Source organism: Puntigrus tetrazona, unplaced genomic scaffold (genome assembly GCF_018831695.1).
Source record: "Puntigrus tetrazona isolate hp1 unplaced genomic scaffold, ASM1883169v1 S000000223, whole genome shotgun sequence".
In the NCBI taxonomy this organism is placed as follows: domain Eukaryota; kingdom Metazoa; phylum Chordata; class Actinopteri; order Cypriniformes; family Cyprinidae; genus Puntigrus; species Puntigrus tetrazona.
The window spans coordinates 1,203,468-1,221,042 of record NW_025047891.1 but is presented as its reverse complement, the minus strand read 5'-3'; the positions used below and the strand labels follow the sequence as shown (position 1 = coordinate 1,221,042).

The following is a 17,575-nucleotide window of genomic DNA, read 5'->3' as shown; positions in this document are numbered from 1 at the left end:
CCTTCGAAAATTCCTTTTGGTAAAGCTTATTAATTCTAAATGTTTGGTTTCATAATTCCATTACAGAGCACGACTGCTTATTGACTGAGTTTGAGGTTTTTTATAGGTGTAGTGAGGCCAGTTTAATCCCGTGTGACCCAGAGGGCGTAATCAGATTTTACCTGCGCAACAAATCCTGCCTTGTAATTATGAGTCAGTTTTAGCCTATATCTAATATCCCGTCACAACTGTTTTTAAATACAGCGAGATGCAGGGAGATATTTCGTCTTTAATTTAAGAATCATATATATATATATATATTTATTTATTTATTTTGTTTTTTAAAGCACAGAGAGACATAAGTACATAAGCACAGAGAGATCTTAAATAGTTTGTTATAGCATTAATAGGAGAATAACATGACATTTTTAATGTTATTTAATTTTTAAGCATTAAAATACATTATTATATATTTATATTTGATATATAATTATTTTATATAATTTGGTCATTTTGATAAAAAAATTATTTGAGAAATAATATAAAAAATATATATATTTCATGTCATTTTACATATTATGTGTAAGTTATATAATATTTTTATACATTTATACATGTTCTTAATATGATTATCGCTTTATGCACAAATATATATGATGCATGTGCACGAAACAATAATAATATTATGTCTTCCGTACTTTCTCAACTGTTATGTAGCGCATTGGAACAGGAACCTCCCACTTGCTCTCGGGTCTCCGCCCCTTTCCATTCAGGCTTTTGATCTCTGTTCTGATTGGCTGTTTTGAACCGCGAATCCCTCTCAACTGAACATTCCAAGACGCGTGTTGGAAAAGCAGCTCCAGCTTCAGCTGATGCGCGTCAACGCACCCACGCGCGCACGCCCCTGCAGCCGCGGAGTGAAACGTGGATGAACCGCAGCCGAGCGAAGAGAAACAACTAGTTACTGACACACAACTAAACACTCACAATTAACGCTGGTGAGTTTATTTGTGTTGATTTCTTTCGACCCCCAACTCTCGAAACCAGACAGGAGCACGCGCGAGAGAGAGAGGTGACTGTTTATTTAAACATTATGTGCTTGTTTTAAAAGGGATTTTTTTTTTAGAAAAGGAAACAATATGTCCACAAACCTGTCTTAAATCATAAAAGCCAGGTTTAATTGTTTATTTTGGCATTTACTTTGAAAGATAAGGATTGTTAAGAAGTTGCATGACTTTTCCATGGATAATGCTTGATCAATCAGCAAGCGTTTAAAAATACAACACGCATTGTTGCTATAGTGTATCATATTCTAATGTTTTGAGTTAATGTGTTCTTAAAATATTGAACTTTCTGTTCCTGAATGTGTCAGGACTGACGGATACATGCTTCTACAGGGACATTGAGATGTTGTCCAAACATGTTTCGTATTCATCTCATTAAAACGGCTCATTCTGATGGACATCTGAGCTTTAGACTAAATGCTATAACTTGGTCTCTCAGATATGTGTGCTAAATATACATCCAGCACCAGAGGAGGGGAAAACTGCAGGTGTTTCCTGATGGAAACTGCAGCCATCAAGTTTTCAGCATGTCCTTGAGCTCTGGCAGGGAATTCTGTTTATCGGCAAATATTTTGTTGGTCATGCTGAAATGCTGTTAACAGATTAAATGTGCCAGTAAAACATTTCAGGAAGCTAAGTTATTCTTTTATGGCATGTTGTGAATTACTTGCATTTATCTGTTGAGTAGACACTTTAAAGAAGAGCGTCTTACAATGAGGAAAAAATAGAGCGCAAGTAGTGAAAGACCAATAAACAAACCGATATTTGGACATTTTACGACATAGCAATATGTTTTTATATAGATATTGGGTAAAAAAGATGTCTGTTGGTACACTTTTGTTGCCACGAGTAACCTCTTATCGTATATAGATGTAATTTTAAGTTTTATCCGCAAACATGTTTTGGAGGTATCAGTGTTGGCACAGGCCATTGAAAACCCATATATCACTAATAAGGAAACTTTTTGTTTTTATGTCTTAAGAGTTGACGCATACCTGCATAAGGAAATGCTTTTTTTTGTTTCCCTATTCTTGCTCCCGTTTCCTTGAGTTTTTATTTTAAAGTTGCAGTGAATTGATATTTATGTTTGTAATTTATATATGTGAATTTAATACTTTCTTTATTTCCATGATTGTTACATATGCGTGAACACTAGCACATGTAAGCCTCCCCAAAAACACCCCGTATCCTTCAGTGTTACCGACCATCTGCCTGATACGAGGCATCAGGGGGTTCTTGAGCCTGAGAGAAGAGGGAGAAGGGGGGTAATTCCTGAAATAAACGAATGCTGGGATTAATTTCCCATGATCTCTGGTGCACATGCTGGTCATTGTTATGAATCTTGGATTACTGTTCATTTATTAATGACCCAGAGCAGATGATTAGTGGGACGGGGTGCGGCAGACCCTCTGTTTGCTGCTGACTGTTTAATTGTTAGTGTCTTAAATCATTGCATCACCATGACAACAGCTTCTGTTTACATTATGCCATGGAGTGTCTCCATAGGTTTTAAGTGCCGGTTTTGCCAGCATTGGCGTCCTAGATTTAGAAATCTAAAGGTTTTTATTGCCGTTGATGGTTCCATTTAGAATGTGTAACATCGATGGAACTCTTCCGTAATTCTTTATGCTGGAAAAAGGTTCTTCGTATTTTAAAAATGCTCTTCAAATGATAAGAGAGAAATCTTTTAAGAGCAGTTGTTTACTAAAAGGTGCTTTGGGAAACTAAAAACAGTTCTTCCGTGGCATCACCACAAAAAACAGCAAAACATGATTTGGAGCCTTATTTTAATGAGCGTAAACTCTTGTTTTATGGTGTAGATTCTGCCATTCTGGATCTTTATTTCTGAATCATTGTAGTGAGGTCATTGTTGATCGCTTTGTTATGGTGAATTGCAGCTTTGTTTTGTAACTGTAGAAGCATGAGAAAGTAGTTTTTCCTCTTGTCTTTTCAATAGGGATTATACTTCAGACTGTGTGAAGTGATTCTCTAAAGCCTAGAGTCACAATTATTTGTGTCCCAAAACGTGTCTCATTTCCCTAACTAAACAGCTTATGTTAACAAGCATTTTTGGAACTGAATTAAAAAAAAGTCCATCATCGCTTGTCTCTCTCAACAAAATCCACCCGTATATTCGTAAATGCGGCTTGATCTGGGTATATTTCTCTCCTGATTCAGGCGAGATGCAGGAAGCATTATGGATTATGGACTCTTTAAAGTTAAACGATTTTTTTCCTTACAAATTCTCTCTGAAGGCACCGTTCACTGCATCTGTATAGGTGATATATGCTTGGTTTTTTGGATAACTTCCAGAGCTGGTGGCAAGTGTATGAGAGGAGCTTTACCCTGCTTCACGGGGGAAGGGCTTCTGACCCATGGTTTATCGGATACCCATCTTCTCCAGGACCATTAATTCTGTTTGTGTTGATGGCTCTGACTACTAATGAAAGCAACTGACAGGCCAATTAAGATCACAAGCATCTCCACAAAAGAGCAGGAAGGGGAGGGGCTTTGATTGATGGTTGGCTATTTTTGGGACCCATGTGCAGGCCACTGGTGCACATACATGCAAACAAACACGCATGCATACATGCATGTGCCACGTGTCGGCTCGCGTCTAGAGGGAGGAGGAGCAGCCGGCCAACGGGGATGCGTCTGGAAGCATGATCCTCTTACGTGATTATGTGGTGACCTGAGGAGCCATGTGGACGGCCCCAGTCCTCGCTCCCTTTGTGTCGTCGCATTTAATTAAAGCGACAAATCGACTGTAACTCACGCAGACGTTCATTATAGTAGGATTACCACGTTAGAGCGCTTTGTGTTGTGTCTGACGTTCCGCCCAGCGTCATTTCTGCAGCAAAAGTCACTCTTTATTTGTCATGTTTTTTTTTGTGGGTGTGTGTTTTATGCCAGCAAATCATCTGCTGAGAAGTTACTAATGCTTTTATCAGTTGAGTAATACAATTTTTAATCCAAAAAGTGTTTCACATTTCCATCAAAGTGAATGTCATGTTACATAAAAAATGGTTAATAAACTTCATAATTCATTTATTATTTGTTCTTATTTTTTTTCATTGTTCTTCCCTTTCTATTTTTGAGAATCTGACGAGTGTGATCTTCATTTTCACAAAAGGAATTATGTAATTATGGCTGAAATTTTAATTAGTCGTGTCTTTTTAAAGGGATTGTTTAGTCATGCATCATAAAACTAGTCCCTTTTTAAGTTAGAACATCAATTTCAAGTCATTATTTACTCATGCTTTTTTTGGAGCTTGACTACTGTTTGTCACCATCTACTTTTGGGAATTTGCTAAATATCTCCTTGTCTAAAATATAATTGCATGTTTTGGAACAACATGAGAGTGAGTAAACCATGACGGCGTTTAAATTTCAAACACCAAATTGTGCTTTTAAAGAGACGCTGTTCATTTTATAATCACACTTAGTTGTAAATAAACACAGAGCGTGGCTCTCGGCTCTCAGCGTGTCCGTTGGTGATCGACTCTTTCCACTGGCCGTTATGTTCTGAGCCTGACAGAGGAATGTGGCCCTTGAGCCTCGGAGCCACACTGCCACCCACTTCATAACTCGCAGACATCAATTCTGGGTTTGTGTGTCCGCCGCTGTTCTTTGCTGCTTGACATTTTGTGGGCTTGAAGTGCACACAAGACGGGCTTGATTTGAGCTCTCATGCTGTTCCTCCAGTAATTAACTCGTTCTCTTGCTCTCTGAGGTTTTTTGTGTCTGGGTGAAGAGAGAAAGCGATTGTTTATTCTCTTGGTGCCCTTCAAAAAATGTCCAGATTCTTTTGTGCGCTGTCATGGAGGAGTTTGTTGTGAAGGACTGAGTGCGAGCGAACGAACCTTGGACTGTGTGTGTGTGTGTGTGTGTGTGTGAGTGAGTGAGTGAACGAGGGGGTTGTAACAATAGGACCATTGTAAATGCTTGGCTGGGATTGGATGGGGGTTTGCTGAGCGGCTTCATTAGTCAATCTGTGTTTTCCTGTCTCTCGTGCTCGTATCCTCTGTCAGTGGGTCTTTGCAGAAGTGTGTGTTGGGGTTTACTGCGTTGAGGTTTTCGGGTGGATTGTCTGCTGTTAGTTGGACTGGATTCATCTCTGTGTGTTTCTCAGGTGAGCATCTCTCTGAGATCTAGGATTCACGCTGTGTGTCACTGACAGCGTGTGTGTGTGTGTGTGTGTGTGTGTGTGTGTGTGTGTGTGTGTTTAAGGAAACAAGATGTTCGCTTTGTTTCCTCAGCTGTGCTTATGTTGACTGAACTGTCTTAATCTTGCTGCTTGCTCTTTGGTTCTTGGTCACAGTGACTGGGTTTTTTGCCATCCTTATTTTTTTCTTTTTTCTTTTTTTTTCTTTCATTATAAAACATTTGCAGTGAGCTGCAGGCAATATTATCCATTCTGCGGTGGGACAGACGGGGTTTAAATGGAGTAAACTTGCATGAACTCTGTGTGTATGTGTTTACAGGAAATTGCTGGCGCGTCTGAGCTGACGTTTGTCTGTTTTTAACAGCGTTTTATTTGTCTCTTTCAGAATGTGGACGTGAATCTCGCTTTTAACTAAAAATGGCGGTTCAGGCTGGTTTGCAGGTAAGCAAGTTTATGATTTTATTCTTTTATGTTCTTTTGCCTGTTTATAGAATTAGAGGAAGAGTGAATTCGAACATGCATTCCCTGTGATTAGTTTGAATATGGTTTAAGAAGAAAACTATGTTGGTTATATTGTGGTCAAGATTCGAGCTAGCAAAGGGTTTTAATGTTCAGATGGGTGATTGAAATTAAGCCAAACAATAATGGCATTGTCCCATGCTGCGACTATATATTCATGTAACATTTAAAAGTAAATGAAAATTATTGCATGTTATATCATATCAAAATAAAACAATAAAAAATTTAAATGCTGCATATCCAACATTTTGCACAAATGTATATCTAATACTGACTGATACTAAATAATGTTCTTAGTTCAACTGATAATGTAACAAAAATAGTGCATCTCTAACTTCTTTTATGGCCACATATACATTTAAACCATTATCTGTTGAAAAGAACGACTCGGATACACCTGCTCTTTTCTTAAAGAGGAAACCTGACCCCATACAGCTCCGGGGCGATGTTTCCCGCCGTGTGTTGCAAATCGCTTTAGATTTGAAGTTTGAATTTGAATAATCTGCTTAACATTCCAAATCTGAATCAAAAGTGATGGGTAATACAGCACGTGTCCATTCGTAATATCTGATGTCGTGTGTGGACAGACCACTTATGTAATGCCATTGCAAAATTTTGTGTGTGCATGTGTGATTGATTGAACACACCAGACTGTTTGCCTTAACAAACATACAGTAAGTGAGAATTAGAGCAGTCCACAAGCAAACAATGACAGTACATTTCAATAATAGTTTAACCAAGTGGAGATGACCGTAATCTGCTGTGGAATGGCAATCTTGGATGTCTTGTATAATATGAATAAAACACCCCCACATGGAAACGCTTTCCTGTTTAATTAGTCAGGCTTTGTGCGCGAGCAGAAGAAGCACTCCATATGTGTGTTAGTAGGAGCCTGAAGCTCTCGCTCGCTCTGTTCCTCATGGGAGACTGATGCATGTGTGGGAACAGCAGGGTTCATGTGAAGAAAGGGTTATGGGATTTCTCTCAGAGTGGCCTGCTTGTGTGTGATTTTTAAAATAGCGCTTTTGTTTTTCAGTCATTCCCAGCACAGCAATGGGATTTAGGCCGTTTTAAAGATCCGGTTTTGTAGTTTGTGTGTTTCAAACAGATGTTTTGCATCAGCCTCAGTCAGCTCAAATATATTTCAATAGTACCTTATACAATACAGATTGCTTTGAAGTAATAAACTAAAATAAAATGACAGAATCAATGATTAAATACTAAGACAAATCCAAATTCTGCTATGAAATCCCTGTAAAAGAAGTTGGTTCAGTTCACTTCAATAAAAATGTTCATGTTGCAAAATTTTATTTATTATAAATCAAATCAGATTCAGCTATAAAAAATGTTCCCACTTTTGAATAAATATTCTTCCAGTAATATTAATACGTTCATTCAAAGTTATATGGTTTTAAATAATTTATGTTTTCAATGTTAGCCCAAAAACATTATTTATACATCGTTCTTGGAACATTTTATATCTAAAACATTTTAGTTGGACATTCATGTAGCTTTTTTTTTTTTTTAACTAGTTTCGGAACGTTCTGGAAAAAACCTTCCAAAAAGTAACATTCATATAATGTTTGCAAAATTACGAAATGCAACATTCCCTTAATGTCCCTTAACCCCTCAGAAAATATATTTTTAGAACATTGTCATTATCCAGGTCAATTCAGCCAAGGCTCGCAGGCTAGTAGTATTACTCATACTCGCTGTTAGGGGTTTGTTTGAATGCTTCTGCCCAAGTTTTTTTTACTTCAAGTCTTTGAGAGGTTTTACCACATGTTGTGTTGCTTTGTATAAACTTTTTGTAAGTTGTCATTTGTTTGATTTGGTGATTATTTGTGAGTGTTTGCAAACTGTCCTGATTTAAGCAGGGTCTTTCCGGAGAGAGCGTGGAATCTGTGTGAGGGGTCACTGTGGCCCCAGATTTTGTGTGCGTTTCTCATGTTGAGCTGTCTGGTTTTCCGCTTGCTTTCTTTCTCTCAGGCTTGGTTCGGCGAGAAGTTTGATGTCCCGTTACAGAGTCCACGCAGCCTGCGCTCTCCTCGGCCGGGCCCGGGTCTGGCTGACGTCTTCCAGTATGACCAGTGGTTGGCCGTGCGGCACGAAGCCACGCTGGTGCCCATGCAGGAGGATCTGGCGATCTGGCTGAGCGGCATGCTGGGTAAACCTGCTCATGCAAACCAAGCCGTCTGTGACTCACTCTCAGTGCATGAAAGCGAAAAAAATTACTGCTATTATTAGTCTAAATGTCTTTTCCTTTCGTCGGTCAAATAACTGAAACCCAAAGCCTCATATATCAAGCAAAGAAGTGTGGGAAACGACGTTTGCTCTCGTATAACGGTGATATACGACCCCCGAAACAAGAACTCAATCTCTCGGTCTTTGTAGAATAATGGAGGGTGTTGTCCTTACCTGTCTGTCCACATGCTGAACGTGTTCACCAGGGCCAAAGAATGCTCACCCATAAAACCCATTTCTGCTTTTTTTACATTTAAGCCCTTATAATCCTATAGTCCTCTTTCGGATAATACAGTGAATATGTTGTGGAATTTGAACAAAATACTAAAATGTGACTGCGTTGTGCTGCCGACACATTAAGCCTTCTACCCATTAAAAGCTATAAAAAATGCTTAACATCAAACTTTGATGCACTTTATCGGAGGCTCATTTGCTTGCCTGTATGTAATTTGCCTTAATATAGTGAATACAGATTTTTTTATTTATTTTTTTTTTTTTTATGGGAAAATGCTTAGCATACAAGTGTGTATGGTCACCATGTTAGTATATTAGTACATAGTGTAATCCTGGTTAAAAAAAAAATAGTTTTTGAAGATATTGAACTTCTGTTTGTCAAAGCCAGCTTGTGATGGAAGGATGCTGGTTGAGGGTTATTTAGTAACGCGGTCAGTTCTAGTTGTTCTGAAGTCACTGGAAACAGAAATCTGTGTTTTTGTAGGCGAGCAGGTGACAGCCGAACGCTTCATGGAGGAGCTGGACAACGGTGTCAAACTGTGTCGTCTGGTTGTAATTCTGCAGAGTAAAATCCCACAGGATTCGGAAACACAGGTGTGTAAGGAACGTGTGACGTGGTGGAGGCGAAGCAGCTTGGATAACCGCAGGACTGTTTGTGTGTAATTCCTTTCTCTGTTTTCTTAACAGCTGCTGTCAAAGAAAATCCAGTTCAGGAAAAACGCCTCCCCTGGATCGTTTTTCGCCCGGGACAACACGGCAAATTTTTTGTCCTGGTGTCGTCACATAGGAGTGGATGAGACGTATCTGTTTGAGTCTGAGGGCTTGGGTAAGAGAGCTTTTGATCAGGTGTCTAGACGCAGCGTATAATTAAGTAGCTTCACTGGTAACAGTTAAGTCCCAGCAGAACAGAAGGTTTTGTGCATCGGTTAGTTTCTATTTCTGTCATGCTGGATGTACTGCCACATTAATCTAAAATCCTTCTCCAGATAGCTCTGTACTGAACATATAAAAAAAAAAAAAAAAAAAAAAAAAAACAGAATTTCAAGAATTAAACCAAAATTTAGGAAGATAAAACTAATTTAAATAAATGTAATGATAATTGGTAAAAATCTGATTTTAGATCTGTTTGCTATGATTTGTGATTTTTATTTTTATGTCAATCATAAAACAAATTTGACTGGGTTGACGTTTTTAAGCAACATAAAGACCAGCTCTTCAGAACGGCTGGACTTCACCTGCGTCTGTCAGTCTCTGTGTCAGTCCATTAGAACTGGACTTTAATCACGCTGGTTAAATTGATGTATTTAAACCGAGACCACCTTCCTCCTGTTTGTCTTCTGTGGCCTCGCTGTGCTAGTCTGTCTCTCTGAGCTGTTTAACAGGCCGTAATCGTTTCAGAGGATCTGTGTCTGTGTACGTCAGTTGAGCTACGGCCCCGTACATCCCTGGCTCTCCGTAAATCCATGATGTTAATGAGTGTGAGCGATCTGGGGTATAAGTCATTAACCTTCAGCCCTGAAATAGTTTACGCTCTAATGGGTACAACCATTGTTTTTCATGCACTGGTCATTAGAGAATTAGGCTATTTTGCTTCATAACGTACCTTCTTTTTAGGCTAGTGGAACAAAGTACCCATTTAAGTCATTTCTAAAACATTGGTGAATTTTAATTAATAAAATGTTATTTTTATTTATTTATTATAGATTTATGGATGCTCTAATACACAAAGGGGGAAAAATTGATTTTACCTGGCTTTATCCAATATTTTGACTTCAGTTCTGTGTAAACAAGTGCATATGTAATTATGTAATTACTCATTTGCATATTTAAACATAACATTTCAGAAAACTCGTAATACAGTGTTACTGTAAATAAAATGATCTTTAAAAATGCCTTTTAAACAACCAGCTGTAAAAAGCGGGTTATTATCAATAACTGAAACTATTAAAATATATTTAATTAAAATAAGGATGAAATAAGTTTTAGATGAAAAGCTTAAAATAAATTTAATGTATTTGAAGTTTAAGCACCAAACTGAATACCTGGAAATAAAAAAAAAAAAACTAAACTAAAATTGAAGCAAAAATAAAGATGAATAAATGAAACCGAAATAGTACAACTTAGAAAGAAGCTAATAAAATGAACAAAAGCACATAATATCCTCTGTAAAAACCTTTTATTTTAATGTCAAAAACAAGAATTTTAGGGAAATTATTTTTAATTTAGTATTACTGTATATTTACATGTATAATTTTAATGTACTAGTATTAATTAAATGTATACTGATATTGATTAGTTAATGATTTACCCTGTACTTTTTTCTGTCGAGTCTTAATTACTTTGATGTGAATGATCATAAAGTAATTATGGTAACCCTCTCTCTTCTCCAGTCCTGCATAAAGAGCCACGGCAGGTGTGTCTGTGCCTGCTGGAGATCGGACGGATCGTCTCCAGGTAAGTGAACCGGCCCTCCAGATGATCCTGCAGGTGACAGATGTCAAGTGGTTCTTTGGGGTCAGAGGTCAAGGGCTGCTTTAGGGGCTTTAAAGTTGGGTGGAGGACAAATTTACAGGGATTTTACAGGATTTAAGTGAAGTGGCTTCAATGCTTGAGCAGCTTTTGTGCAGCAGAGACTAATAGCTGAAATTATAGAGTTTTTAGAATAACACAATAACTGCAAGGGATAAGGTATAATGGGGTTTATTGTGCGGTAATGACCAATGACCATATCTTATTTAAATTTGACATGATTTTATGTGAGGTCATTATGCACTGTAATTAATGGTCATTATACACTCCTGAACAGAATCTTAAGACCAGGGAAACATTACAAATATTCGTATTTCACGCTGGTGAATCGTAATTGGCTTGTAAGTACTGCTTCAAAATGGCAAAAAGAAAAATGGAATCAAGAGACAAAAAATTATAAACAGGCAATTTATTTAAAAAAAACTGCATTTAAACTCAAACAGGCTAAACACAGGTTTAAGACCATAGCTTGTGTTTGGATGTGGCAGGACAGTTATTTTCCTTTTTTTTTTTTTTTTTTTTTTTTTTTTTTTTATAAAGATCCTGAGAGTTATGGGACAAAAAAAGTCAAGTGGTAGACCCCCCAAAAATGATCTGCTCTGTACTGGAGGATCTGACAGGATCCATGAAGACACACGGGCTGATCCTCGACCCAAATTAAGGCTCTTATTGATGCTGACTGCAGCTAAATAACCAGAAGACGGCATCTGTGTGAGAATAGAAAGCGTCTTTAAAGGCCACGTCTCCTCCCGTGACACAAACCTGCCTGTTAGTCATTTGCAAGAGAGCACCAAACATGGGACATTAAAAGCTGGAAAGTATTATTCTTTGAGAAAAATATAGCCTTGACAGTCCTGATGGCTTTCAATTTCTTTTTTTTTTTTAGAAAGTTTTAGGCTTATCCTCAGGGTTAGGTGCTTCTACACCCTTGTTAATCAGCTGTCAATAAGGAAATACATTTTGGGTAGGTTTAGAGGTAGGGATTGAGATTTTTGGACAGTTGATCCAGGATTTTACTTGGAAAAAAACACGGCGACCCTTGTCTGAGTTTTAATGACTGGGTTTTTCAACAGGCCAACACTTTAGATCACAGCAACAGCCAGATGAACGACTTGTTTTTTTCGGGAGAGTAAGGTTTCCCTTTTGAACCATCCTGCGTGTTCCCCTGATCCTTTCTGGTTCTACAGCTTGAATTTTTGTCCCATCGCTTTCGGGATCTTTCAGGGATTGTGAAATGAATGTTTAACCTCGGCATTGATGGCATGTTCTGAGAGCTTGTGCACCTCAACAATCCTGACCTTTTTGCCATCAGGATGACATGAAACAATGACACGAAAGCCAGATTTTTGACTTTAGTTTTTCATAAACTTTTGATCAGCCAATGAACAGCCTGTTTGAGCCTGTTTTGAAGCAGTACTTACAACCTGGTTCAGATCCATCAGCGTGAAACATGAATGCTTGTAATGTTTCCCCTGCTGTTAAGGTTTTGTTCAGGAGAGTATACAAATATTTAATTGCATAGTGTACATATAATTAAGGCATGGCTAGCTGGTTAGAACAAAAACCAACCTGTAAAACCTTTTTTAGGAAGTGTCCATGTGGTGTTTTGTTGGTTTAGGTATGGTATAGAGCCTCCGGTCTTGGTTAAACTGGAGAAGGAAATTGAACTGGAGGAAAGTCTAATGATGACGGATGACGCATCTCCAGTGAAAACATTCACAGTGTGCTGTCAGCACGGAGCCCTGTATCACGCTGTGAGTATCACACTTACTGAGATCAAGCTTTTAGTTTAAGTTAAAACTTTATCCTTGGCTTGTTTTGAGTTTGTATACAGTATGTTTAGATCTGTATGCATGCATTACCCAGATAATAACCTGCAAAATGTGCGTTATATAGCAGGACACACTCGTGTGTGTGTATGTGTGTGTGTGTGTGTGCGTGTGTATGTAAGAGAGAAAGAGAGTGTTAGATACTAAGAAGTATAATTAAGATATTGTACAATTAGCTATATGGCAGCAGTTTGTTCCACATAACTGTATAATATAATGTTAATACTAATGTTTTCTTCATTAATCGTTGTCCATTTTACAGTTTAATTGCACTCTTAGTCTGGGGTTATTATGGTAAACTGAAACTGAAAACATATCCGTACCAGAAATAAACGTTGCCTAAAATGAAATGAATTGCTTTCACCTTGTTGCGAAGCAAAATGTCTTATTTTAGTTTAGTAGCTGAAGTTTTAAAAATAAATTAATTTAAATAACAAAAACATAATAAAAAAAACTATATAGGCATATATGAAATAAAAAAAAAACACGCATGACAAAATGATCAAAAAACTCTTCTGATTTGTAGGATCGTGCGGACCAGGATGACCCTCCCTGTAACTGCACACAGAAGTTTTCCATCGAGTATCTGTCTGAGGGACGCTACAGGCTCGGAGACAAGATCCTGTTCATCAGGGTAGGAGCAGAATTTAGGGACCATTTTACGACTTTTTAAAGTCACCGATCTTTTCTTGAATATTGAGACATTTGAGTGTAAGACATCAGATATGATAAAAGGTATCGGTTGTTGATTGGATTTTGAGATGTGGGCGTGGTTCTATAGAGTGGGGGCGGGTTTTAAGAGTACTGCATGTTTAGAGAAGCCCTGCAAACATCATCAAAGAGAAGTGTCCTTTCGGTGGATCCAGTTATGACATTTAGATGAAAGATTATGAGATCCAAAAGAAACGCATGCTTGGATGAATTGTTCACATTTCTCTGTCGAGATATATGCTATAACGTGCATTTAGAAAGCAGGTAGGATGAATTTTAATTTCATGCCGATTATAAGAATCTGCACTGTTACAATAACTTGTTTTCATTCTGGTAAAATCAGGTTACAGCAGAGCTGATAAACCGTATGCAAACACACTCATCTGTGTGTGCTTGTCTTGTCTTTAGCTGGCGTGTTGCCATAGAGCTCTCATTCACAACTAGGGTAGCAATCCACTAAAGCCAATCTAGTTTGTTTAACCACCACGTACTGAACTGTCATAATATTCGTGCACAAACATCCAGATTAGGTAAACCACGGCTGTGTTGAACATGTGCTTCCTGATAAAACAATGTGGTTCAACTTCATAGCAATAAATCACATTAATTCAATAGTGATGCACCAGAAATCTTCACTGGAAATGTTGTTTGTTTTGACCTGAACAGTTTTGGAGAGATGAAATCAGCTTAAAAACAAAAAACGTCACATTTAGCTCAGAAAAGCCATTAAATAAACTATTAATTAGTTAATTGGTAATAAATTAATATATAATTCTAATAGATAATAAACGATTAATAAATTAGCTAGCTAGAAAACATAACTCTAGAGAGAAGCATTTTGACATTAAAAATATGATTTCAGTGCATCACTAATGAACATTGGTATTGTATTTGATAGATTATTCAAAGTAAATAAATACATTTTATTTTAAAAAATTATAATAAAATCAAATAAATAACGTCTTGTGCAATTTACATATTTATATACATTTGCTTTTTATTTAAATGTGAATTATTACATTTGATTTAAAAAAATTCTTACATTTTACATAATTATGGGTGTTCATTGTTAAAAACATTTATTAAACAATACAAATTCAAATAAATTTCTGTGCATCACTAGTATTTAATTTTGTGTGTAAAATGTATTAAGCTGCTTACTAACATAAAGACCTCTTTCTTAGATGCTGCATGGGAAACACGTGATGGTACGTGTCGGTGGAGGCTGGGACACTCTGAAAGGGTTTCTGCTGAAATACGACCCTGACCGCGTGCTTCAGTTCACGACTCTGGAGCAAAAGATTCTAGCCTATCAGAAAGGCCCGTCTGGCTCAGGCCCCACCCACAGCGTGCAGGCCGCGCAGCCGCCCACAATGGACCCCATCGCAGCCGTTAACCTCCTCCCAGAAGCATCCTCTTCATCGTCATCCTCCACGACATCTTTGTCCAAATCCAATACGCCCACGCCCCGCTCCGTCACCCAGTCGCCCGCTTCCACCCCATCGATGCCACGCAGAGCCGCCGCACCGAAGAAGATTTTCCACACGCCCACTGCTTCTCCGAAAACCACCCCTCTTTCATCTCCTGCTCCAAAAAGAAGCCCACTGCCCCAGTCCACCCCGACTGGGGTTTCCCAAAAAGCCCCTTCCGCTGCGTCCAAGACCAAACTACGCCCACGCGGATCTCCGTCTCAGCCTCGCAGTCCTGTGTGTCCCGAACCCACCTGCAAGCTGCCTAAACCTTCAGCCCCGCCGACATCTGTGCAGAAACCTGCCCAACGCGACACACGGCCGCCTCCAGCACCCGTCCGCTCGCGGCTTGCCCAAAGACGCCCTCCTTCCCCTGCCTCCGCCCTGCACTTAGAGTCCAAGAAGGGCCACCCCGTTTCCCCTCGCTTGGCTCTGAATGACCCCAAACAGACGATTCCTCTCGTAAAACCTTGCAAGAGTGCATCTGCGGAGCAGAACACAGCTGGTGCCGCGCGAACTGTCACATCCGTCAAGTCTAAAACGACTCACAGGAAACCTCTGGTCAGCAGTAACCCTCCCGTCCAGACGCCCAGCAACACTAAACCAGCTCCGAACAGCACTACCCACAAACACCCGGCACGGACTAAACCCAGCAAACGTGACGAGCCCTACTTTGAGATGAACAGTAAGAGAAGGGTAAAGAACTGAGAATGCTGGGATCTGTAGATCTGACCGGAGCTATATTTAATTTTGAGTGAAAACGAGGCTGTGGCGTGTGCAGCCTGTTTGATTTGTTGTCATTTTAAATGTAGTACATTTTCGAGAAACATTTCTAGTGGCCAAGCTATGAAAATGACTTATTTCAGAACAACTTATTAAACATACTGCACATCTGTCTTTAACAGCCACGTTTTCATTTGCATTAAATTAATTGACAGCCTTTTTTATTTGTTTTCTATTCTTCCCTTCTGTCAAAACTCAGTTCTCTCATGCTTTCATTTGTGCTGGGAAATGTTGTTTCAGCAGCGCCACGCTTCGCATAAAGATTTATTTGGATGCCATATTTAAGGATGTTTTGATTTGTATGTTCTTAGATGCATTTTTGAAATTTTCTTTTGAAAATGTTTCTACTGCGCAAGCCATGAAAATGAGACTTTTAACTTTTTAAGCTTGCTGCACATCTGTCTTTAACAGGCATTTACATCTGTCCAAACTTCTCAGGCTTTAAGTGCTGCAGTCACCACTTTATATACCAGCACAAATTTAATCAGATGCTAGATTTAATTGAAATAAAATCAAGGCCGTGTGTGTGCAGTACGTGTTATTGGTTGTGCATTTTAAACCTTGCGAATACGTTTCTAGTAAACAAGCTATGAAAATTAGACCTTTAATTCAGAACAACCTTTTAAACACACTGCACATTTGTCTTTCACAGCCTCTTTTTATTTCAATTAAACGTTCCATAATCTATTTTCTTGGCATCTCTAAAAAGTGTTTGTTTCAAGCTTTCATTTGTGCCATACTTAAAAATCATCCGGATATGCCTCTGCTGTTGTTTTTAATTTCTTCTTTAGCTACTGTAATTATCATTATTTTAGCTAAGGGGTTAGGAAGCTTTTATAGGTTTAGTTTAAGTGTTTGAAATTATCCACGGTTATGCACAAACTCATGATCATTTACGTTTAATATCAGATGTTTTTTTAAAAGTCAGTCCATGTCTGTTATACGTGATCTGATTTGATTGGGTTATAAATTGATTGGGTATCAACATTTACTTATTAATACCATAAATCATTTATTCACTGTATATCAATGTGCTCTGAGCTCATGAGGAGAAACCAGAATGTTGCAAAGGTGTGTGTGTGTGTGTGTGTGTGTGTGTTTAGACTAATGTCTTTATGTATGATGTGCTGCATTTAGATGACGTAAGCGTGCAGAAGTCTGTTTCTTCTTCATATTTACATTGAGAGCACTGTTACTGTATTACATAAGAGACATATGTAGATGAATTCACCCCATAATATGCAGAAATGCCCCTCCATGGCATCATTTTAGAGCACATTTTAAAAACTATTTTAGAGCATTTGGGGTTTACGTGCCTTAAATTTGTTGGAACATAGGTGTGGTTTATTATCAGACACCCTGGAAGAACGGTGTTTAGTCAGGACGGTTAGTTTGGCAGGTACTGCGGTTTAATTAGTATGTTTTAAGTTGGTTAAACAGCCAGCTATTATTAAATGAAATACTACCTCCTTTACGCCACACAAATACTACTGACTCAGTCATGCCCATAAACACCTGAGCTTTTATTTTATTACACTGTCCAAAATGATGCTAAGTATTTTTCAGTTTAGTCGTGGTCTATACAGAAAGAATATTATAAATATTGATTTTATGTGTAAGGGTAATTGTTCGTTGTTGTTGTTTTTTTCTGGATATGGTTCTTTTAATTATATATTTTTGTTTGTGTGAGAGATATTCTTCCAGCACTTTAAGAAAATGTTTGTTTTGAATGTAGCTTATTTTCTTTGTTTTGTCTGTGTCTTTGCATTCTGTCAAATAAAGATCTATACAGTGTATAATTTACATGTAGCCTACTTCAAGCAGTGACCAATTGGTTTCAGAATACCAGGTAAGTTTTATTTTACCTGAATATTTGTACTGGCATTGTGTGAATCTCAGTTTATTACAGGAAATGACTATAAATGATCTTATGTGTCCATACAGCACCTTGAGCTGGGATTATAATAGCTCGTGTGTGATAGTGCTGCAGCCTAGTGGCTAAAAACACTAACCACAAGCTGAAAGTCGCCAGCATTTTAGATTTGATTT

The 17,575-nt window shown here is 38.2% G+C and overlaps 1 protein-coding gene across 5 annotated transcripts; it reads left to right on the top strand.

Moving 5' to 3' along the window:
* Nucleotides 1–756: 756 nt before the first annotated feature.
* On the top strand, nucleotides 757–17,327 carry gas2l3 (growth arrest-specific 2 like 3). Of its 5 annotated transcripts, none has more exons than XM_043230784.1 (9): nucleotides 757–1,051; nucleotides 5,594–5,649; nucleotides 7,717–7,894; nucleotides 8,690–8,799; nucleotides 8,893–9,031; nucleotides 10,596–10,659; nucleotides 12,353–12,488; nucleotides 13,090–13,197; nucleotides 14,459–17,327. In XM_043230784.1, exons 2-9 carry the CDS (start codon nucleotides 5,626–5,628, stop codon nucleotides 15,449–15,451), a joined length of 1,752 nt encoding a protein of 583 aa, XP_043086719.1. In that variant the 5' UTR covers nucleotides 757–1,051; nucleotides 5,594–5,625; the 3' UTR covers nucleotides 15,452–17,327. The 5 variants fall into 5 exon arrangements, with proteins under 5 accessions (XP_043086719.1, XP_043086717.1, XP_043086716.1 ...); XM_043230782.1 differs by having other exon boundaries at nucleotides 758–977; XM_043230781.1 differs by lacking the exon at nucleotides 757–1,051 and adding an exon at nucleotides 4,966–5,175.
* The last annotated feature ends 248 nt before the right edge of the window (nucleotides 17,328–17,575 follow it).